The sequence below is a fragment of the Ochotona curzoniae genome, unplaced genomic scaffold, assembly GCF_017591425.1.
Source record: "Ochotona curzoniae isolate NIBS_2020 unplaced genomic scaffold, NIBS_Ocur_1.0 contig_291, whole genome shotgun sequence".
Classification (NCBI taxonomy): Eukaryota; Metazoa; Chordata; class Mammalia; order Lagomorpha; family Ochotonidae; genus Ochotona; species Ochotona curzoniae.
In genome coordinates, this window is record NW_024465649.1 from 3,459,674 (window position 1) to 3,485,267 (window position 25,594).

The following is a 25,594-nucleotide window of genomic DNA, read 5'->3' on the forward strand; positions in this document are numbered from 1 at the left end:
AATATGTATAGGGGAGAATGTGGCATAATTGGGATCCACATACATTACTTCTGCATATATAAAAGTTACGAGTGCTTTGGAAAATAATTCGGCATTAAATTAAGAATTCTGAAAGGCCCACCTAGGTGTATGTCCTAGAGGCTTAAGATTCTCACCCCATGAAAACATGTATATAGATGACCACTACGGCATTATGTAGCATAGGCAAAAGGTAGAAGCAATAGAATGTCCATCAACAGATCAATGAAGAAGCAGAATGTGGTATAGCCACAAAATATAATATAGCACAGCCAAAGCAAGGAGGAAGGACTGCGAGACTCTCCAATGTGGACAAGTCCCAGATCCATTAAGCTAGTGAAAGAAGCCAGCATGAAAAGAGACAATTCCTGTGGAACTCTTTAGAATAAGAGTATTCACCAAGACAAAAGAGTCAGTTAGGGGGTATATGAGCTAGGAAGAGTTTCTGAGTGGATTAACATGTGCTAAAAGAAAAAAAGGTAAGTGAAGGCTGCACAGTTCTGGAAAGTTAGTAAAAATATTCAGTTGGTGCCACCCTTGTGGAGCAGCAGGTAAAGCCACTGCCTGCAACACAGGAATCTTGTATGAGCACCAATACGTGACATGGCTGTTCCATGTCTGATCCAGCTCACTGATAATGGCCTGGGAAACGCATAGAAATAAAGGCAAATTCTTGGAGCCTCTGCCACTCAGGTGAGAGATGCAGATGGAGCTCTTGGCTCCTGGCTTCAACGTGGCCCAGGCTTAAGTACTATAGCCATCTGGAGAGTGAGCCAGTGGACAGAAGATCTGTGTATGTGCTTCTCTCTCTGTACTGATTTTCTTAAATAACTAAATCTTTAAAACAACAACACTAAGATGTATATTCAATATTTAATCTTATAGTGAACTATATCTTAATAAAACTGTCCTTAGAAAGAATGAGGGAGTCTGGTGTTATGGGGGCAGTGATTCAAGTTGCTACCTGAAATGTCAGTAAGCCATATCAGAATCTGGGTTCTGGCTCTACTTTCAATTCAGATCCCTACTAATGTACCTGGAAAGGCAGGTGGAGATGGTCAAAGTACTTGGGGCCCTGCCACCCATGGGGGGAGATCTATATGGAGTTCCAGGCTTAATCTTGCCAGTGTGGTCATCTGGGAAGTGAACAAGCAAGATGGAAGATGCATCTCTCTCTGTCTCTTTACTCTGCCTTTTGAACAAATTAATCAATTGACAAATATGCAAAGACCCAAGCAGAACAAAGGTTTCCACCATGTACCTGCATACAAAAAGGCCCAGATGTGAAATCCAACAAGAGGAAAGTGTACACATGAGACCTTCTGCCTCTTGGGACCTGAAACCTTAAATATCTGTTGCTGGGACTAACACTATGTGACAGTGGACATGTCTCTATTTCTTTTACCCTCTGTCCTGCAGCCACCAGGTGACTGGAATGTCACACCATGGGGGTTATTGTGTGCTGTGGCCCTGCAAAGAACATAGAGTACTGCAGAGGCAGCAGTACTTCAGCATGAGGTTCAGCAAATCTACCAACCTATCAAGCTCCTCTTCCCAGTGTAAGAGTTTCGCAATAACCATCATTCCAGCATCACCAAGCAGCCATGCTCTTGCTTTTCTTTTATATGCCAATCAGTGCTTTGGAACGTCTTCACCATTTAGAAGAGTTTCACATGGTACAGAAAAGTTATGTGATATTAAGCATTATGTATTAACTTTTCTCCCCCTACCCAATTTTTATGTCGAAGTCCCGATCACCAAGACTCCAGAAGGTGACCTTATTTGAAAACAAGGTGTTTACAGAGAAGTGATTAACTTAAAATAAGGTACTCTGGTTGGGTTTTTAATAAAAAGTATGCACAGAGAGAATGCCATGTGAATCCCAAGAGATCTGGTGATGTGTCTACAAGTCAATGGATGCCAAAAAATTCTGGCAAGTCGCCAAAAGAAGAAAGCCTTTTACACAGCCTATATGAGGAACTAATCCTGCTGACACCTTTATCTTAGATTTCCAGCTGCCAAACTTGTGAGACACTACGTTTCTCTTATTTTGGTTATGCATCATGCAATACTTTGCTAAAGCAGCCCTAGACAATATACACAGAAAACAATTCGCATTGTACACTCAATGTGACACACACTGAGAAACATGTATAAAACACAACACAGATTCATATAATGTGACTTACTCTACTGTGGTGAGTAGTAACATCTTCTTATTTTTATGTTGGAATTTGGCATGTCAAATTCTTAGTTGAGTTTCAAATTTAAGTGTTGCTTTAGGGATTTTATTAGCAGCAATAGCTTTACTGGCTTAGGAGAAGAAGTTTCTCTAAATTAAAATTAGATTTGAAAGTAAGCATCACAGTGACTCAAGAGAAGCTTGTCTAACTTGACATCAACAGAACACAGTCCAGACAAAGTTGCAGACAAAATAACACAGGTAGTAAGAAGTTTTGCTGAAATGAAGGAAAACATTTATGGAACTAATATATAACAACCTGTGGGTTATTTATAATATTTCTGGCCCATAAGCAGAACACTCAGACATGCATAATAACGATTAAAATAGATAATGTTGATAGTTTCTGCTTTTTAGTTGTAGAAAAAACACAGCCTTACATGTAGTTTTAAATTTTGTAATTCTAAAAGTGTATTTGTCAATGTGGGAAGATAGAACATATTTCATTTAATAGTTTTGATAGCTTGATTTATAAAGTTTAAATATTTAGACATATGGTATGTGGGTCCCCACTTGTTTTTAAGCCCCTCTCTAATTTGTTAGAGGTGGGCCAGGAACCAGCAATACAAAAGAAATAAAGCCTGAAGCTATGAATGGACACCAAACCAGAATTGAAAACGTGCTGCTAGTATTAACAAAAACATTATGTTGAAATCTTGGATGCAGTCTCAGGTCAGAGTGACAAATGTCTTCCTGAGCTATAGTACCAAGGGGCTTTCAACCCTCACTAGGATTCATACACCTAATAGCTTTCACTGTTGCAATATTCTGCGTGTCACGATCCTGTCCTGATGTTCATTTTATTTCCCCTGCTATAAACTTAACAATGTCACTTACAAGTAAACATTCCTTTTCCAGAAAAAAACAAGATATAATTTGACAAAAGCCATTCAGAAAGGTCTTCAATGACATGAAATTCCCAATGTCCATTTTTAAAGAATATTCTTGTCCCCTTGAATGGAGATGTTCTTGGGGCCCATGAAGACAGGGGTAGGAAGACAGAGACAGGGAGTGGCATTTTATTTGGAAGTTCTTACTCTCATTGACAAGGTAAATGATCACTGAGAGATTTGAGAAAAAAAAAACACCACTAATTTCTTTTTTTTTTAAAGATTTATTTATTTATTGGAAAGTCAGATATACATAGAGGAGAAGAGACAGAGAGGAAGATCTTCCGCCCAATGATTCACTCCCCAAGTGAGCGCAACGGCCGATGCTATGCAGATCTGAAGCCAGGATCCAGGAACTTCTTCCAAGACTCCCACATGGGTGCAGGGTCTCAAGTTTTGGGCCGTCCTTGACTGCCTTCCCAGGCTACAAGCACAGAGCTGGATGGGAAGTGGAGCTGCCGGGATTAGAACTGGCGCCCATATGGGACCCCGGAACGTTCAAGGCGAGGACTTTAGCTGCTAGGCCACACCACTAATTTCTAAGGAAAAATATTTTTAAAAGCTATCAAAATGCCAACTAACAATGCCAGAAAGTTGACAGAAATCAGCAAAAGGCTATGCAGGATCTGCAACTTGGATTGGATTTTATTATAACTACTTCTGAGCAGTTATGGCAGCTCTATATTTCATGTCTCTACTCAACAACAAGATGGGACAGGAGATGTGATGCATCAGGTTGAGCTTTCACTTGGAAAGCCCCCCATACTGTATTACAATCTCAGGTCCTTGCTTACAATCCAGTTTCCTGCTAACATGTCTGAGAAGCAGCAGGTGATGGCTCAAATGACTGGGACCCTGAAACCATGTGGGAAGCCTGGATGGAGTTTCAGGCTTCTGGCTTTGGTTTGGCCCACCCTGGTTGTTGCAGGCATTTGAGGAGTGAACAGTAAATGGAAGAGGTCTATTTCTCTCTTAGTCTCTTCATTCCTCCTCCCCTCCCAATTTTCTCTGACTTTAAAGTAAATAAAAATAAATCCTTAAACAAAATGAAGGATAATCAGAAAATCAACACGAAATAGGTATTATACTGATGGATATTTTGAGCTGTGGTTGTGCTACATTAAGAAACTTCACTACTCTCTCACAGATGGCAATTTACAAGAATGTGTGCAACCTTTGCATAAAACTAAAAACTCGGAGAGATTGAAACTGCAAGCATTAGAAAGGTATCAGCAGAGAAATAAAGAAATCAGAACAAACATTATTCCCTATGCAATACACAACTATTTACATTGCATGTGCATTGTATTACAGAGTATAAATAATCTAGACATGATTTTAAGTGTATAGTATAATGTTCCTATGTAATATGCAAATAAAATAGTATTTTATGTAAATAACTTCAGAACCCCCAAATTTTTGGCGTCCTCAGTGTGTTCTGGAAGCAACTCTTTTTGGACACTAAGGACAACTGCACGTTATTCTAGACTTAGAACTTAATGCTTTTTGTTGTACTCTGTGCTATGCATCCTACATACATGGTCTAATATTATAGTCTCATGAAATAAACACTTAACCTGTAAGTCTCCAAAAGAGGACAAAAAAGTGCTTAAAAATAAGTGATAATATAAATGTAACACCGTGAGGTAAATGCAACAGTCAGGAAGTCAGCCTATTAGTCAAGACAGATTTAACCAATCTGGGATACAAGTTATCAGCTACATTTGAATCACAGATTAATAGAACAAATAGGTACCAGGGTGGAATGCATTTTTAAATAAAACTTCAAAAGATTTCCTCATATATCCAATTGTTTGACCATTAAAAAAAGAGACTAGCTTCAAGAAATGAGAGGCAGAATGACCAACTTCTGATCTGCCTAAGATCAATCAGTATTTTTTTTACCTGAGCAAGGAGAATGCAATTAGCACTTGGGTGATTTTAAAGGCTCTTTCACTGTAGTCTTTAACAGGCTGATGAAATGACAGAACAGTGTGGCTGAAGGCCAATGTTTATTTTTACCCATTACCTATTTTATTAATGGGATTGTGAGCCCCTGGGCCCCAGGGCACACAAAAATGTATTAAAATACTCCACACTGTAATTAAGTGGCACAGAGGGGATTTGAGCAAAATTAAGTGGGTGTTGTATTTGCCATGGGTGTAGACTGGGCCAGACATTTTGATGCTTTCATGGCATACACTACTGAGACGTACTTCAAAGGTCTATAAAATATGGAGGATATTTTCATGCAAAGCAAGGATTTTTATAAATTTCCCCCCAAATAAAAGTATACATAAAGAAAATAATGCTCCAATTGGTTAACCTTAGAGTGAAAGATGAGGATCTCCACTAAAATAAAAGACAAATGTATCAAGAACAGTATCAACTAAAGGAATGGGATCTTTAGACACCATTAGCAAGGGACTCAGGGTGAAAAAATGTCTATGTACTTCTCAACCAAGCATGGGACTGCCCTTCTTTGAGTCAAAACTTGTACCTCTGAGTTCATTAACGGGATTAAAATATGGCAATCCCGTTACTGTTGCCCTGTTCAAAGTTTAAGCACCAGACATGCTTGTGGAACCATAGCAAAGTACCCTGATGCTTAAAGTCAAGGTTCCTAGGGAGGCACTCAAGTGTTTTCTGTTGGCTTTCACTAAATCTACCATTGCCACTAAGTGTTGGATTCATCTTAAACAGAGTGCATTTATCTAACTTTTTGTTTTCATAATTGAGATTACTAACAATGCTGGTCGCCTGTGAACCTTTACATCAGAAAATACCCAAAATGAAACAAAGGCAAGATATAGTGGAACAACATCTGGAAACAAGCGCTTGGCCAACAGAGGACAACATTGCCTTGGCCCCATAACCCTTGAGAAATGTTCAGAAATGGCAAGAAGGGAGATTCAAAGTACTTACGAGGATCCTGGACTTGCAGTGGGAGGGGGGCCTGAAAAAAATGAAAGGAAAACAAAAGTAACAGTCAGTCTGGGTTAGCAGAAGGCGAGTGTGGGTACAGTGCAACCATCACAGAGAGAAAAGTTCTCAACCACTCAGAGGGAATATTTATTTTTCTGGGACTTTGTGTTTTGCTCCAGTTCTCACCAACCACTTCTATCAAAAAAGCAGACCAGCGAAAATGTGTCTAGATCCCAGAGTTCAGAGCCCTGAAAAATGCCAAGACAAGTGCTAAAAATGGACTCAATGGAGCACATATCCTCTCACTGCATCAGGATTTTTCCATAGGAGGGTGAGCTCATGTAAGCACACAAAGGGCATGCTTGTGCCAAGTGTTTCCAAATCCTCTGGACAAAGAGCACCCTGCTTGAGAAGAACTCAGTAGTGTGATGTTTGGAGTAGCAAATGTGAGGTCAGACTGGTCTACCCTCCCATCTTGTTCATTACTAGCTGGGCAATCCTGAATGTGGCAATTATCTACTGGACCTTGATACACTTGTTCGAGAAAATAAGCTTTAGGTTGTGGGCATTCAATACATTTTGAGTAAGTGCTCATTCCCTCCATTCTTGACCCCATGGATCTTTGCCATCCCACTGCATTGGATTAAAGGCCAAAGCCAGACCCAGTAGGAGATGCTTACCAAACTTGACAAACAAGACTCCAGTGGTAGAAACCACCTTCTTGCCATTAGTTGCCACACACTGGAAGTAGCCTGTGTCTGTGGTGTCGAGGTTTCTAATCCGCAGCCGTGAGCCATAGTTGGTTGCTCGAAAGGACAGTCTCCGGGGCTCCTGGACTACAGGTGCATCGTTTTTGAACCAGCGGATGGTAGGAGGTGGATTCCCAGAGACTTTGCAGTGGAGCTCTGCAGTCTGCCCCAGGGATGTGGTGATGTTATTCATTGGTTCATCCAGAGTCAGGTAAGAATCTGTGAGCACAGAGAAGGCAGATGTAAGGGACAGACAGTTGAGAGCACTTCCCAGTGACTTAGATTTATTTGCTCATACCCCTGGGTCACAGGGACACTCACAGGAGAGGCATAAGAAAGCAGACGGGGAATGAAGTGAAAACAATCACCAAGAACTCATCACTACTGACCAATCACCCACACAACTTGACCCAGAGTCCACAAATGAGTACATTGCACCCATTGGGTATTTGTATATTCCATATCAAGACAAAATGGGTGTCTGTGCTTCAAACCCTGAACATAATTCACATGTGGTGTTTGTTTCAACAATACAAAGAAGAGGAACACAAGCAAAATTCACAGATCTTTCATCCCCAAATAACACTGTTCTGGAAACCATTCTTTCAGCCTGTCCACTTTTGATAATAAAAGACAATAGAGACAAAATCAAAGCTAGAAAAGGCAGGAGCAACACATTCACAAGAACACAGCACGAGGTCAGGCAGTATGGCTGACACTCTTCTGCGAGTGACGACAGCAGGGTCATGAAGGCCAGGTCAACAGGACACAAAGCACTTGAGCAACAGACATTTCCATGATGATCTGTACAGTTGTTTCCATCATAGACAAAGATTCAGTTCAGTTATGTCTCAGACGTTGAGATGTGATTTACATTCTGTGCAAAGCACAGATTATAATTCTATAGTTCCATGCGCACTGACAAATGCATATATCCATAAAACCACTGCTCTGTCTGGATAGGCCTCACCAACACCCCAGAAAATACCCTGGAAATTCTTTGCAGTCAATCTCTGCTGCCAACCACTTCTTGTGACTCCACCCCCAGGCAACTACTGTTCAGACTGCTATCATCACAGATTAATTTTGCCTGCTCCAGAATCTCTTATAAATGAAATCACACTGTAGTTTTGAGATTTATTGCATTAAAGTTTTATTTAAGCTTATTCAATGATGTTTAAACATCATATTAGTAATTAGCTATGGACTCTAGCTGTAGAGAATATGATTTAAGAAAGTAAAGTTGAATATTTAAAAAAAATTTTTCTGTAATTTGGACATACGGAATTTTCTTTGGTTCTATTTTCCTGACCTTCCTGCTTTGAGTAGACACCTCATCATACTCTCCTACTGCCCTGGTCTTCCTCTAGTCCTAAGTCTAGGATGGATGGTTTATTTAATTTTTTTCAAGATTTATTTATTTTTATTGGAAAGGTGGATATACATAGAGGAGGAGAGACAGAGAGGAAGATCTTCCGCCCAATGATTCACTCCCCAAGTGACCGCAACGGCCGGTGCTGTGCTGATCCGAAGCCAGGAGCCAGGAACCTCCTCCAGGTCTCCCACACGGATGAAGGATCCCAAGGCTTTGGGCTGTCCTCGACTGCTTTCCCAGGCCATAAGCAGGGAGCTGGATAGGAAGTGGAGCTGCTGGGATTAGAACCGGCACCCATATGGGATTCCAGCACGTTCAGGGTGAGGACGTTAGCTGCTAGGCCACGCTCCTGGGCCCTGGATGGATGGGTTAGCACCTGTCTTTACTTCAGAGCTATCGGGCCTAGATCAACAAGTTTTGAGAAGGAGTGAGTCTTCACTGCCTTTTTGCTGTGTGCTACTGTCCAATGGATCTTTCTTCAATGATGGAAATATTCCATAATTCACATTGTCTGATTGGTAGCCATTATCCACACATGACTTATTGAGAAACAGAGCTAGGAGGGGTAAAGAATTCAATTTGCAGCTTTACAGAACTACATATGGCTAGTACTGTACTGATCAGCATAATTAATGTACAGTAACTTTGCTGAATTCAGTGGAATTATATTAAAAAGCTGCTTACGGGGCTAGCAACATGGTGTAGTAGGTTGAATTTCTGCCTTTGGCACCAGCATCCCATATTGTCACCAGTTTGAGGCCTGCTGCTCCACTTCCAATTCAGCTCCCTGCTTATGGTCTGGAGAAGCAGTGGAGAATGGTCCAAACCAGTCCTTGGGACACTGCACCTGTGTGGGAAACCCAGAGAAAGCTTCTGGCTCCTGGTTTTGGATTTGCCCAGCTCTGGCTGTGGTGGCCATTTGAGGAGTAAACCACAAGATGGAAAGTCTCTTTCTCTCTCTCTGTCTCTCCCTCTCCATCCTTTTCTCTCTGACTCTGCCTTTGAAATAACATTTTAAAAACCTTTTTCAAGAAGCTACTTGACTGGGAAATGTATCTAACTGTCCATTAAATGTGTTCATAAATGCTAAAACCAAATGGCTTATTATTCATTTTCCTCAAAGATAAATTGGAATGTGTATTGTTAGGGTCTAGAAATCACACAGGAGGATGTCACATGTGTGAATGGCATTTAGCATGTGCTTACAGAAGAAACGAGTTTAAGGATGACCATCACTCACTCTGCTGCCATAATGACACTCTTCATCTCACTTAAGTCAATGAATAATTATCCTTCCCAACAGAATCACGAGCCCATAAATGATTCTGCAAATGCTTTACTTCCTTACATTTTTGCTCTGGTTTCTATCTTGAGCATGTTTCTATAATCTACATACATTTCTACTTCATCTGTGACTGTGTGTGCTCATGAGTAAGAGCACATGTGTTCCTAAGATGTCTAACGTATGCCTAGAAAGTAGGGAGATTAATTAAGATGACTTCATGATCACTGTCATTGCTGCACAGCCCCACATCATGCCTTGAGAATGCACGTAGCTGTGTGTCCTTTATACGAGCAACCTTAGAAAGAGCAATCACATCACAACATCAATATCAGCATAAAGATGAATAGTTTACTGTCTCAATCCTGGAATTGGAACACTGGGTTTGAATCCAATTCTCTTCCTATTTGTTTGACCTTCAGCAGACCATAACCTCTGTGCTTTAATCAAATGAAAAATCAGGAATATTAAACAGGGTTCTGCATGGGAAAACTGTTAGAGAAAGATTAAAATGAAATCAAATGGAATAGATGCTCAGCTGAAAAGTTAAGACACCCACATTCCAATCAGGGTAGCTTGGGTTTGATTGCTTTGGCTCCTAAATCCAGATTCCTGCCAGTGTAGACACTGGCAGACAACAGTGATGGTTCAAGTTACTGGATTCCCAGTACCAGAGCAGCTGTCCTGGAGGACATTCCCAGTTTCTGACTTCAACCCCAGTCAGGTATTTGTTGTTAGTCTGTCTCTTTTCTCTTTCTCTCAAGTAATCAATTAAATCAAGTGACATCCATGGAGCCTAAAATCTGTGTTTGACAAAAAGTGAGCATAAATGTCAATTTATGTTGTGTCTATTATTTTTATAGTAACTTCAGCATAATACTTTTCAAGTTACAACATGTTTTCATGGCCTCTCTCCTGTCACCCCCAACAATCCAGGAAAACAAGAAAGGCACGTTAATTACTATGATTTCCTAGTAGCAGATCAGAAAATTAGGATTGTGGATTTGCCCCCAAATTTCCCAAAGCTTCCATCATCATTGGCCTTCAATTCTGAGGTTCGATTAAGCACCTAAACAAAGTCTAATGAAGGCAACTGGCCAATCCAGTAGCAGTAACAGACTACTATGAAATCCCACCATAGGCCAGGACTTCACTTTCGTGTCTACAGGCACAATCATCCAGCGAGTGAGGACTTGTTATCAGTGATTTTGTAATGAGGAAACTAGAATCAGGGAGGTTATATATCTTGTCCAAGGCCTCTATCTGTGGACCAATTCATATCCCTCTGGCTTCAAAACATATGTCTTTCCATTCTACTAGACTATTGAAGTCTTAACCCCACCAAGGGCTGGGTTTGGATTTGGAATTTCTTCCCCAAATCTGGCTAGCTCCTGGACACAGTTCTACCCATGTGGTTACACCTCTCCCTTTAACTCCCACTTGGTCTCTCTTGTTAGTGGGACTGAACACTAGCCATGGGCTCTGGGTGGTGGTCCAGTTTCCCTCTGGGGATCCAGTGCCTCATTTGACCTGCACTCTCTAGCTATATCTTTATAGAAACTATTTAAAAACAAAAAATGAAGAATGCACGGCATTTAACAGCATGATGCCAGAGAACAAAGAAAATGTAAATGTATCTTTGTGTTTACTGAAGATGCCTTGGCACCAACAGGGAATTTGGTTTCGACTTTCCACCAACATAAAAAGCAGGTTTAAATTTGTTTGCCATCTGTAGCTGCTCATTTAATGAGTAGCAACACTAACAAATGGTTTCATCCTCAGCTTGGCAAAGACCAGAAGCATCAGAGCTGCGTTTTGCCTAACAAAAAAAGCATTCTGTAACTGGAAGGGAATAAAATAACATAAAACAAAAATGCATGTCTGTATCACTGCTATCTTTTTTTGTTCTTCACAAGGCCCTGGCCAGGATCCAATCTTTTCCCAGAAGCAGCTGCATCCTTCTGTAGCAACCTCATAGGTCCCACTCTTATCACTACATCAAAGCTTGGAGGGACCCTAGCAGATTCCCAGCCATGGGGGTCACTGTCTAGGAAATTCACACGATCAGCTCAAGCTCCAAGCCTGCCACCGACTAGTTGTGTGTGTCACACAGGCATTTCACCTCCTTGTGGCCCTGGGCGTTGTCCCCTCCTGTGGCAGTTTGTGTTTTCAAACAAGGCACAGCAGAATCCCTGGATGGCAGGCAGCAGGTGCCCACTGGACTTGAATGGCAGACAGAATGATTTAGTCTACATTTACTCCTGCTGTTTATATATATGTATTAATTGATTCATCACCTGGGACAATGATTCAACAGAATAAACTGCTAGAAATTCTCCTCCTTTTCCCCTAAACTGCAAGTGTTGATAAAGAAGACTGGGGTGTGGGAAAGGGTATAATTTAATTTCATAGAGAAAAAAAAAAAGAATTCCAGTTCCACTGAGTCCACATCTAGAGTGGCATCCCTAAAAAGTTGTCTTCCAATGGTAATAGTAGAAATGATGATAATGACAGTGACGATGATGGCGACATAATAATGACAGGGTAATAGCCCACCCCAAATGGTACTTATTAGCATGGTAGGTATGAACATGTCACACATGTGAAACTCAAGGCACAGAAAGGATAAGAAGGTTGTCCAATAAATAGAAATGACATTTAAAATAAACTATTTGCTTCTGGAATCTGCAACAGGAGTTCTTAGGAGAGAGCATCTTTTTTGTTTGTTCCCTTCACTAATGCTCAAAGTAGCAGGGTTAGGCTACTCTGAAGTCAGGAGCCTGGAGCTCCAATTGGGTCTGCCACAGGGGTGGCAGGGATTCAAGTAGTTGAGCCAAAATCTGCTGTCTCTCAGCACGGCTATTAGCAGGAAGTTGGATCAGAAGTAGTGCAAACAGGAGCTAGCATTGTAGTGTAATCATTAAAACTGCCACCTGTGACACTGATCACCCATAGAAGCTCAGGTTTGAGTCCTGGTTGCTTTACTTCTGACCCAGCTTCTTGCTAATACACCTGAAAAATGTACCACATACTCGAGATTCTGCAACCAACACAGGCAATGAAGATGACATTCCAGGGCCCGGCGCGGTGGCGCAAGTGGTTAAAGGTCCTCGCCTTGCACGCCCGGGATCCCATATGGGTGCCGGTTCTAATCCCTGCAGCCCCGCTTCCCTTCCAGCTCCCTGCCTGTGGCCCGGGAAAGCAGTGGAGGACGGCCCAAAGCTTTGGGAACCTGCACCCGCGTGGGAGACCTGGAAGAGGCTCCTGGCTTCGGATCGGCATAGTATCGGCCCGTTGCACTCACTTGGGGAGTGAATCATCAGACGGAAGATCTTCCTCTCTGTCTCTCCTCTCTGTATATCTGCCTTTCCAATGAAAAAATAATAAAAATAAATCTTTAAAAAAAAAAAAAGATGACATTCCAGGCTTCTGATTTTGGCCTGGCCCAGCCCCAGCCATTGCAACCATCTGGGGAGTGAATTAGCAGATGAAAAATCTCTCCTTTTCTCTCTGTAATTTTGCCTTTCATATAAATAAACCTTTAAGATTTCCATTTTTTTTTTTTGAAAGGCAGATTTACAGAGAAAAAGAGAGACAGAGAAAGAGAGGTCTTCCAATTGCTGGTTCACTCTCCAAATGGCAGCAATGGCCAGAGCTGCGCTGATCCAAAGCCAGGAACCAGGAGCCTCCTCTACTCTCTTATGTGGGTACAGAGGTCCGAGAACCTGAGCCATCTTTTGCTGCTCTAAGCAGTGAGCTGGATTGGAAGTGGAGCAGCTGAGACACAAACCAGCACCCATATGGGATGCCCGTGCTGCAGGTAAAGGGTTAGCATGTTACAACAGCATGCAGGCTCCAATATAAATAAAATTAAAGAAAAAAAACCCTGCAGTTGCAGGACCTCAAACCAGGTGTTCCATTCAACATGGGATGTGGGCATTTCAAGCCCATTGTATTAAACATTTAAGCCATTGTATTAAACACTCATCTCCAAACACTTTACTGAAAAATATGTCTTCCATTCACCCAGTGGTGAGAAGAGTAGCACTGTCTCGTCTTGAGAGTAGACAGCTGGAGTCCCTGTTTCAGCAGCCAATATGTTGAGATTTGGTGTATGCGTTGAAGAAAATTTGACGCTTCACACATTTGGAAAGGCAGGAATTTTTTCTTAAACAGCATTTCAAATAATTTAGGAGATTCTTTGATACCACACCAAAATTTAACAAATGATACTTTTTAAAGGTTGGTTGCAATGTGAGATCTACAGTGTGATGCCACTACTTGGATGAGTGTTAAGGCCCCAGCAATTCAACTCATGCTTTGTAGAGTAAGATTAAGATCTCTCTTTGAGTTCACAAAATCATGACAAAATCATGATGTGGACTCAAGTTCACTGCTCCCCATAGCTGCAGTCTTCCACCCATCTGGGTGCCAGTCTGGAATGAGGCTCTTAGAACAAAATGGTTTAATCTAGACCTTGACTAGCAGAAGACAGAGGCCAGGGCACAGCTCGCATGGCATACACTTTACATCTGAACAGATAGGCTATGGCTTTGGGGCAGTCCCAAGTGAGAGGGTCAGATCTGTTCAACATTTGGGATTCTGGATAAAAACGATTTGTGTGTGTTTTTTTTTTATGATGTAGGAAAATAACAGGGTAGTTTGGAGCATCTTCTCCCATTGTATATGGAAAGGAATAGTCACAACTAATTCTTTTGTCTTTGTAAAGTTTGTTCATTTAGTTCAAAAGCAGTGTGACAGAAGAGAGTCTTCTATCCATTGATTCACTCTCCAAAGGGCCACAGCAACCAGGGCTGGGCAAGGTTGAAGCTAAGAACTAGGAACTCTCTGAGTCTCCCACATGGGTGGCAAGGGCCCAGATATCTGAGTCATCATTTGTTAGCCTTCCAAAATTAATCAGCAGAAATTGAATAGGAAGCAGGAAAGTCAGGATTCACTCTGGCATTTTGATATGGGATGGCAGCTTTGTAGGCACTGGCTTACCCCATTGTACCACAGTGCCAGACCCTTGGAGCACTAGCTAGCTAGCATTACTCTGAATGTTTGCAGGGTGCCAATTACTGTTCTGAGCATCCAAACACATTAACCTCTTTAAATCTGAAAAGAATCCAGCAAGGGAGACACATCTTTTATCCTCATTTTGGAGGTAGAGAATCTGTCACCCAATCCAGAGAAGTGAAGCAACTTCATGAAAGCCACACAGTCAGAAAACAGCAAACAAGACCCAGAGCCAGTCTTTTGGCTGCCATTGTCTGAAGCAGGATTTCCCAGGCAACCTAACTGGACTTTCTACGTCCTTTGCACCACCAGGACCAGGACTCCAGAATCTTTCTGTCTTTTGTCTCTAGTTCAGGAAAACGCCCACTGGTAATGAAAACAATGAAATCACCATGAGTTACTCATGATGTAACTGGCAGCCACTGTTGAGAATGAGCTGCTAAAATACAACACAGGCATCTTTTCTACTCAGGCTTAACTAACCTAAAAAGTGAACTGTAAGAAAGAAGTTGCTTTATGGGCTTTCAGGGAATTGGGACTCTATTTCCTCCCCTTTGCCTTTTCCTATTCTCCCTAGCACTCCATGTGTTATTATGAACTTCGTAGGCCTTTAATAAATGCTGGTTGATTAAGTCAATGGAAGGCCCCAGTGAATTTCTGGTAAATCAGCTGTGGAGACACCCCATGCATTACTGACCCACTTGACAAGATGTCATATCCACAACTCCGCAGATCCCTCCCAACATGACTACTTAATTTTCAAACTGCCCTCCCATCTCCCCATAGGGGAGGCAGGCAGGGCCAAGAGTTATAGTTCCATTTTGCAAGGTGAGAAAACTGAGATATAAAAAGTTGAACAGTCTTTGGCCATGGCAACCTAGCCAGTCCGCTGAGGAGCCGGTCACAATTAGGCTTCGGGCCTGGGTCTCAGTATCAAAAGAGGCAGATGCCAAAATCTTAGGCTTCTACACGAGCGATCTTTTTTAGAAGAGGGAGGAGGCTCCCAACATGAAATAAAATGCTTAGCTAAACATAGAGGAAGGCTGCCAAACACAGTTAGGTCATCCCATTTGACTTTGAGAGAACATTCTGTTCACGCTATCAACCTGCATTCACTTTCAGCACACTTCACCATAAATACTTCTGACTCACTATCTCGGCAAATATTTCTTATCTTAATAAACTCAATGCAAAGCATAATCTAAATCAGCTTGCACATTCTTGAGTCTGAGCCACAAGCTGTGTTTAATAAAAATCAGCCGCAAAAATAGGGACTTCTGAATCAGCGCAGTTCATTATCAGCTGTGGGGCCGGAGGCCGGCTGTAGGAGCAGGAGGTAGGTAGGATGAAGGCACAGATGAGCTAAGGCCTTGGGGTGTCCCACTGGCTGCATCCCAGTTCCCAGGGTGCAGCCTCACCAGAGGCACTATTTATAATAGGAGCCACAGTACCTTGAAGGGTGCTGTGGTTTTAGACTGCTTGGCCTTAGAGCTGGGTACTGCCTCTTACCTCCTGTGACTCAAATCTTGTTAAGCCCCAGTTTCCTCCATTGTAAGACAAGGCTAATCCTTGTATTGGTCTATGGGGGTTAAATGAGATACTCCTCTCTGGAACAAAAAAAAAAAAAAGGGTTCCAGGGCAGGTGTCTTGTACAGTGGTTAAGGCATCATTTGGGTTGCAGATACACTCCATCAGAGTGCTTGCATGCGAATCCCAGGTCTCCCCACTTGCAGTCCATATTCTTTCTAACGTGTGGCCTTGGAGGCAGCAGATGATAGCTCAGGTGCATGGGTCCCAGTCACACATGTGGAAGACCAGGATTGAATTCTGAGCCCTTGTCTTTGGCCTGGACAATCTGGCTTTTTGCTGACATTTGTGAAAATAACTAGGAAATGGAAGATCTATTTCTGACACTTGGGTGCTTTCCCCACTCAATGATTCTATCTTAATTATGTTTCTTAAGATCTATTTTACTTTGAAAGGCAGAGGAACAGAAAGAGAGACACACACACAGAGATGGAAAGATCTTTTATCAGCCATTTTACTTCCAAAGGCCCTCAACAGCCGGGGCTGGGCCTGGTTAAAGCCAGGAGCCAGGAATTCTATCACTCTTCCATATGAGTGGTGGACAGCCAGCTCCTTCAGTTGTCATCTTCTGCCTCCCAGAAGCATTACCAAGATGCTGAATTGGAAGCACAGATGGGACTTGATCCCTGCACTTTGATTTGGGATGTGTGCATCCGAAGTAGTGGCTTAACCCTCTACACCAGAGTACTTGTACGATTCTCACTGATCCAAAGTGGAGTCTAATACTAAGCATTTTTTAGACCCTCCCAAATGATTCTGACACAGTCTAAAGGAGAACATTTTGGCCACAATCATTTCTGACCATCAGTTATTGCCTGTCTTCCTGCTAAACCCTCTATTTGATCCCTCGTGAATAAAACAAAAATACAATGTATATGAAATAAGAGATCATAATTTCTTTAAAAAAGATGTCTCCAGGAGGATTCACCACTATAATTCCCATTGCTGCAAAGAAACCTGAGCTGAGACATTAAGCCTGTTGTTGAAGGTCACATTAATGACAAAGCAGAAAGGCAGTTTCCATTCACTTGTAGCAGAATGTGCCCTTGTGAGCAGAGATGGCTCAACAAGCAGGGAATAGGGTGTTTGGAAAAAAAGAAGACGAAGAAGAAGAAATGCATAGTGTTAGCCTTGGTCCTGCTGGATGTCACAAGCACTAATGTTGCAAGCTGAGTTTGGGAGAGTGACTTCTGAGTGGGTTTTAAAAGTGTACACTGGTGCATGGTGTGGTACATCACATAAAACCACTAACTGAGGCCACATTCCACCACAGAGTGCCTGCGATTGAGCCCTGCCTGTGTTCTCTGCTCATGTGACCCTGGGAGGCAGCAGGTGACAGTCCAATTACGTGGGTCCCTGCCACCCATGTGAAAGATCCAGGTGGACTTTTGGGCTTCTGCCTGGCCCAGCATCGGCTGTTGTAGTCATGTTGGAGAATGAACTTGTGGATGGAAAATCTCATTCTCTTTCTGTTTCTGATACTCTTTTAAATAAATAAAAATAAGTCAATGCACAGAAAAGAATGTTTTCTTTAATAAAAAAAAATTAAAACAGTGTTTCCCAGAGCAAAGATGTCAAATAGCCAATGACGCAGTCCCCTTTTGGGTAAAAACACACATAACATCAGAAATAGCTCTGCAAATGTGCACTTAGAGTAAAATCCCCTATAAATCTGGACTAATGGGGAAAGACAGCTGCCTTTATAGGTCTTTCCTTAGGAAGCCTGGTAAGTACAACAGCAACTCAAACGAGTTTAAAAACTCTGCTACCTAGAGGCTTGTTTAAATGAACAGGTCATTTTTATAAGTAGGCCAATTGTATGTAAATGCACTCTTAAAGCTCAGGGAACCAAAACTACTCTTTCCTCTTATGTAGTTGAGATCTACACAGCCTAAGAATGGCTGCTCTCCAGCATTTAGATGGGCTCTGGATCCTCTCTACAGTGACTAAGTGTGGGAGGAGAAGGAAATGTGTGTTAAGAACTGATTCTATCGGGCATTTTGCATACGTTACTATATTTTATCCTTACCCAGTTCCTGTGATGTGTGTAGTTCTTTCCAGCTACATTTTAAGGAAGATTCAAAGGTTTATAGAGGTTTTAGCAAAGCTAGTTCCATCCCTACTGGGCCTGAACTTGGTTATATTGGACACCCTCTACAATGTGCTCTCCCCGTTTGTTGGCATCAAGGACCTTTTCTACCATTCACTCTCAAGAGTCTGCCCAGATAAGACTTCCTTCTCATATCCAATATGCCACCGTTAATAACAGTCCTTATTTTTATACCAAATGCAGGTTTTCTAATGGGGTCATCTACAAGGTTTCTTAGTCCCAAGCTGTTGTGGACCTCATGGGTTAAATGGTGATGGCCTCTTGAAACTCCTTTTTTGAAATCCTGGGGCAGCACAATGGCTTATCTGGCTAATCCTTAGCCTGCACGCATCAGCAGTCCTTATTGGCACTGGTTTATGTCCTGGCTGCTCCAGTTCCCATCTAGCTCCTGGCCTGAAGCCTGGGAAAGCAGTAGAGGATGACCCAAAGCTTTGGGATCCTGCACTCCTATTGGAGATGCAGAAGAAGCTCCTGGTTCCTGGCATTGGATTGGCTCAGCTCCAGCTGTTATAGCCTTTTGGGGATTGAACCAGCGAATGGAAGATTCTCTTTCTCTCCTCTCCTTTCTCTAAAGAAAGCAGGGGTGGGGGTTGGGATAAAGAAATTCTAACCTTAAACATGATGGTGTTAGGAGGTATGGACTTGAGAGGGGGGCATTCTGACAAAGGATTCAAACCCCTGTGAAGCCTTGCCTCACCCACCAATGTGAAACACAGGAAGGAAGCCTCACTGTGACCTGACCATGCTGGCACCTCCATCTTGGACTTGCAACCTCAGGACTGTGGGAAATCAATGACCCAGTGTGTGGTGGCTTGTACTAGCAGCCACAAAGGACAGACAGTGGATTTTGGCGTTAAAGTATTCAACTACTTTCGCTTTGATTTTCACCCATTTTGTATTATGGAGGGGTCCATCATTTTGATATTTTATATTTATCATGTGTGCATGTTTCATTTAATAACAGGAATACTGGAAGGAAAAGGCAGAAAAACCCTTAATCACCAAGACAATGGCTTGATTTTGATATAAACAAATTCTTTTCTAGACCAATTACAACATTTTATTATCCTGTCAGTATTATGAAATGCATGAAACTTATTCACCTTATATAAAAAAGCAATGAAAATTTAAAAAATAAGTTTAAATTGACAAAACAAAAAAAGTCAAGTAGTTAAATGAATTCCCATATACCCCCATTCCATTTCCCCTATTAATATTTCATATTAGTATCTGTCACGATTAATGAACAACACCCAGCCTCCTCTATTTTTTTACCCAAACTACTTTTATCCCTCCGATGGTCTAGTAATCAACATCGTGGGTTGAGTCTGAGTTTTGTTTTAATTTTAGCTCCATTATACAAGGGAGAACGTGTGGTATTTGTCTTTCTGTGTCTGGCTTATGTCATTTCACTGAAATTTTGTGAGACAAGATTTCTGGTTTGAGACTTGGTCCCTGAGTGTTGGAGGAATATATCTCATCTTCTTTCTGACTCTCTTGGTCTGATCTATTCTAACTTTACACTTGCAAATTTTAAAAACTAAATGACAATTTTCAGCTGAATGCCAGGAGGGTAAGTAACCCTAAGTATTGTTCAGGTATAGGATTCCACTTACTGTGAACTTTCTTCAGTCTTATAAAACTAAACCATTGATTAACAGCAGCACCACCACTCCTCACCTTGTTTCCCTGCACCTTAATAAGGCTCCAGTTTAAAAGCAAATGGGGAAGGTCCTGCACTGCACACTGCAACCGGACATTGCATCCTGCCCATCTCTGGCTGAATTAGAAGCCTTTGAAAAATTGCAGATAGACCTTAACTGCAGCGGCACAGGACGAGGGGGTTTGCGTAATGAACTTTTAAATGACTGGAGATAGCATCTAGAAGGCCAAGCCTGAAACGCGTTTCTGGCTTGGGCTTTGTGCCAATGCAAACAGAACACATCATCAGTCACCTCTGTGATTTCAATACCATGGGCAGGAGACGCCTCAGCGTCCGCGTGGTTGGTGCATGATTCCTGGGATGGAGGCCACTGCTGTGAGAGTTGGCTTTCCAGGTCCACGTGAGGAAGAACCAGAGCCCTCAGAGGCAAGGCCAATGTGTATTTTCACTACGCTGGGCTGACACTGTGCAGCAGCAGCTTGCCCAGTCATAATAAATTCTCAAGCATTTGATAGCTTTAAGTGGAGCTTGGGTGGCTTTCAAAATAAAAGTGTGTCATTCTGGTCAATGAATTTCCACATCTATGGGGGACCACACAGTTACAGCAAACCAGTTTTCTCCCCCCGCCTTTTTTTAGAAAAGAGTTTAATATATATATATATATATATTATATTTTTAATATATTTTTTTCATATATATATGAAAAAGCAGAGAGAGAGAGAGAGAGATTTTTCCATCCACTGGTTCCATCCCCAAATGGTTGCAATAGTTGGGGCTGGGCCAGACCAAAGCTACAAAAGTAGAATTCCATCCAGGGTCTCTCATGTGAATGGCAAGGCAGAAGCTACTTCTACTTTCTCAGAGAGCATTAGTATGGTGCTGGATCAAAAGTAGGGCATCGGGATTTGTACCACTACTACACCTTATTGAGGCATAGGCTTATCTCACCAGCTCACCACACTGGCCCCAGCACCTTGGTTTTCTGAAGCCACGTCTTCATTGAGTAGGACCTGAATCCCTGTATGTGCCACTCAGTATTCCAACTCAGTCCACAGAGGCTGGCATTTCAGTTTCAGATGAGGACACAAACCATCATTTCCTCCCTTATCCAATCCTTGTACATGACTCATGTTTCAAAATTCTGAAATTCACATCTCAGGCCATCAGTTCCCAGAGCAGTGCCTTGATAGAGTCTCTGTCACCTAGAAGTTCTCTTATAAATGGGTTGGTTTTACCTTCAGATTCTGAAGTAATTTGATCAATGGATCATCTGCTCTATCACTTTGGTAATACACCAGAAGAACATGGAGGAATCTGGTGATCAGAACTTGAGGAGCAGTGCTTTCTTGATACAAGAGGCAGTAATCACTGTAACATTCAAGACTGCAATCCATTTTCTTTGCTGTGGCTGTACAAGCCTAGCACAGGCTTGGCTGAGGGTGAAAGTACAACGTGCTTAACAGACAGAGCAATAAACAGATTCAAGTGTCTGTTCTCAAAGATTTCTGGTGTCACCTATGGAGTCCAGAAGGCAAAGAGAACGTGACTACAGAGTGTGACCTGAATATGTGCAAGGTGGTGAAGGGTCCTAGAAAAGGAAAACAACCCATTTTCTAGGCACAAAAGGAAATATTATTATGGCTTCTGTACTTCAGAAGCTCCTTAAGAACTTGAAGGAAGGAAGAGATAGTCCAGGGATCTTGTTAGAAAGAACTAGTTAGAGTGAGAGTCAGAGCTAAGTGTGTGGTCAAGATGTTGAGTGCTGAAGGAGTTCTGGAGAGAGAGAGGGGGATGGAGGCCAAGATCAAAATGAGCCAGCTGGGGTCACAGTGTAGAGGTGGCCGAGGGGGGCCAGGCCATTCCCTGCCTTTCATCAGGCCAAGTGGGCATGACCCAGAGCAGAGTAGAGAGGGAGAGAAACCCCAGACTTCCTGTTCTCTTGCTGGAATGTACAGGCAGTTAGGGGAGGGCAGGAGTAGAGTGCAGAGGGGAAACAAGAAAAATAAGCAAATATTTAATAAACACCTGTTCAGGCACAGAGGGGATACCTGCCCCGTCTCTCACAAGAACACTGATGGAAGAGAAAGCTATGAAAATAATCAGAACAAGCAAAAGGTAAGAACAGGGCTGTTTCATGCTCGAGATGATGAGCATGTCTGGCAATAGAAATCAGGCAAGGCCACAGAAGGGAGGAGGAGCCTAGCCTCAATGGAGTAGATGCAGAGCCTGGCTCTGACAACAGTGAGGGATATGGTGGGCTGGGGTGGGAACTGTGCACCTGTTTTAGAGAGTAGGCACCAGAGAGTGGGCACCAGGTCAGATGACACCTTTGATAGCCCTCCAACTCATGCCACCTGCTGAATGCCCCACAGTGCCTCTCCTATAGTTGCCTCTCTTCCTCTATCCCTCAGCAGAAACAAAGAAAAGTTCCACTTCCTGTAGGGACCCCGCACATGGCAGGGGTTTAATTTCCAAAGCTCCTGCTCAATAAATATCACCCTTAATTCCATGGATGCCTGAAAAAAGCACCTCCAGAATCCAGCTCCACACAGGAGCCCCAAATGCATCTTCCCATCATGTTTTTAGTTGCTGTTGTGTTAACCAAAAGTAGTTTAGCTGGAAAGAAACTACTTTGGGGAATATACTCAAGGAAATTCCAAACCCTATCCTCTGCAGGTAAGTTTCTTAAAGGAGATAGAGATGGAGGAGATGGCATTCCCCGGGAAAAGGAGTCACCTCAGCAAAGATTGAAAGGCCAGAGTGGCCAGGGTGAGCAAGGACAGCAAGGAATAAACCAGCCAGGTCTGCCTTGAATAGAGAAGAAGGAAAACAGGGCATGGAGGAAAGGGAGACATTAAAGAGTAATACGGAATTCTGCACTTCCCATGGCTAGCAGGAGACTGCTTCCACACAAGGCTGAGTGGGACTTCTGCTCAGAACTTCTGGAATTGTGCGCTGCGTTGTCAGGACTGGGAGATGGAGTTGGGGAGGGAGGGTGGATGGGAAGTCTGTAAAGGATTGGACTGTATGCTCCCAGCTTCTTCCCTAAGCAGGAATGACCACAGAAATCCAGGGCAAAGCAGATACAAGTGTGTTATGAGGGGTTTTCAGCAGAGGTAGCAATAAATGAATGTCTTCAATAGCTGAGTATGTGATTCTTCCTCAAAAGCAGAATCTTCAAAAAGATCATGGAAAATGCATCTGTTAAAAGAGTTTATTTTATTTTTATTTGATAGGAGAAAAGGAGAGACAGAAAACCTCCATCTGTTGGTTTGCTTCCAAAATGGCTGCAATGACCAGGGTTGAGCCGATCTGAAACCAGGAGTTTCTTCTGGTCTCCCATGTGGGTGCAGGGGCTTAAGGACTTCACAGGACAGCAGGGAATTGGATCAGAAGCAGAGCAGCCGGATACAAAGTGGTGCCCATATGGGATGCTGACACTGTGGATGGAGGCTCAACACACTACTCCAAGATTTTTTAAGATGCTAATTTTTAAATTATACAAAATGCAGGAACCTCCCCCCACCCCCCAACACACACACACACACAGACACACACACACACACACACACACACACACACACACACACACACACACACACGGGGACGAGAGCTCTCTTCCATCTACTAGTTCACTTTCCAAATACCCACAACATTGCAGTCCGGGCCAGGCCAAGCCAGATGGTGGGAACTTAACCCAGGTCAACCCACACAGATTGCAGGGACTCTAGTACTTGGGCCATCACCTGCTGCCTCCCAGGGTGTACATTCATAAAAGCTAGAATTGTTGGCAGAGGTGGCACTTGGACCTGGGCACTCTAAAGTGGGATATAAGTATCCTAAGTGATGGCTAAGTCACTACAACAAATGCTGCCCCCAAAGAAACATCTTTTCCATGAATTTTGAAACACACTTTATATTTCTTTACTGGAAGCAAGAATTTCTTCAATGTATACTTTACGTGTGAATCTTATGTCCAGCTTTATATTATTTCATTATTAGCTGCAATCCTTCATTTTCATTTTTTTAAGAAGAAAATGATTAGCAAAGTGAGGAAACAACCAACAGAATGGGAGAAATTTTTTGCACACTACACAAAAGATAGGAAACTAATATCCTGGATTTACAAAGAGCTTCAGAAATGACCCTGTGAAGAAAGAGACAAAAAAAAAATGGAACAGATATTTTTCAAAAGAACAAATTCAAATGGCTAATAGACGTATGAAAAAATGCTCAGACTCCTCCCTCACTATCAGGGAAACACAAATAAAAATCACATTGAATTTCTACTTAACTCCAATGAGTTTGGCCTACATTAAAAATTTACTAATACCATATGCTCTAGTGGTTATAGGGAGAGAGGTACCCTACTTCACTGTTCTTGGGAGTACAGGCTAGTATAACTACTACGGAAATTAGTATGGAGAATGCTAAAAGAGTTGAAAGTTGATCTTCCATATGACCCAGCTATCCCACTTCTGGGAATATATACAAAAGATTTGAAATTTGCAAATAAAAAATTGACCCATAATTATATATTTACAGCTGCACAATCTACAATAGTGAAAGCATGGAAACAATCCAGACACCCTTTCAAAGAGGACTAAATAAAGAATTGTGGTACATCTACTTCATGGAATACTACTCAGATACTAAAAAGGAATGAAATTCTACCATTTGTGACCAAATGCTTCCATGTAGAGACTAACCCAATCCTAAAAGGATAAATTTATATGTTCCCTCTGGTATAAGGCAAACTTCACGCAAAATACAAAATCAACAGACATATAGGTAAACATGCATGTATATTTATTCATCTAGAGGAACTGTATAATAGACTATCACATGGCAAAAGTGAAGATTAGTGGATTAAGATCTCTTTCTGTCCCTCTCTCACACTCATTGTACTGCTTTGTCTTTCAAGTAGACTAAATAAATAAATAAATAAATAAAATGCTTAGGACAGATTCTTCGGGTGCTCTGAGCCCCCAGTAATTCTGAGCCACTATGGAAAGTACTTGGAGAGAGCTAACCTTGGAAGTTCCAGCTATGTAACACCCTTTAGTTCAGATACAGAAGAACGAAATCTCAGAATGACCCCTGCCTCAACTGCCATCTGCCTGTGACCATGAGAGATTCAGCAGAACAAATTAGCTGACCCAAATCATCTCCCAGAGTCACGAGAGATCATAAAAATACATGAGTGTTTTATTAAATCATTAGGGTTGGAGTGATGTGTTACCTAGCAAGGAAAACTATTTTTACTCCCCTACTTAAGAATCTAAAGTGTGAAATACATATGTTTAGAATATTGGATTGGAGTTACATTCTTTTTTATTTAAAATGAAGAGTTCCAGAGAGAGGGAGAGACAGAGAGAGATCTTCCGTCTCTCTCCAAACAGCTGGAATGGCCACAACTGGGTCAGTCCAAAGCCAGGAACTAGGAGGTTCTTCCAGATCTCCCATGTGGGGATAGGATCACAAGGACTTGGACCATTCTCCACTGCTTTTCCAGGCATATTAGCACGGAGATCTATTGGAAGCAGAGCAGTCAAGATTCAAACCAGTGCCCATATGGGATTCCAACGCTGTAGGCAGCAGCCTTATCCACAGCTTTCCTGAGAAACAACTAGTACTAAGTTAAAAAAAAAAAAAAGAATTTTTTTTTGTGTGTGTGGCTTGATGGTAAGGATGAAATCTCTCTCTCTCTCTCTCTCTCTCTCTCTCTCTCTGT

The 25,594-nt window shown here is 42.2% G+C and overlaps 1 protein-coding gene across 1 annotated transcript in view; it reads right to left on the reverse strand.

The window, feature by feature from the left end:
- ROR1 (receptor tyrosine kinase like orphan receptor 1) overlaps window positions 1–25,594 on the reverse strand; it is a 390,042-nt gene that overhangs the window by 116,430 nt on the left and 248,018 nt on the right. Inside the window, exons 3-4 of the mRNA XM_040978422.1 lie at window positions 6,756–7,043; window positions 6,076–6,106 (exon numbers count right to left, since the gene is read on the reverse strand). Coding sequence (XP_040834356.1) covers window positions 6,076–6,106; window positions 6,756–7,043 — 319 coding nt within the window. The remainder of the gene's footprint in view (window positions 1–6,075; window positions 6,107–6,755; window positions 7,044–25,594) is intronic.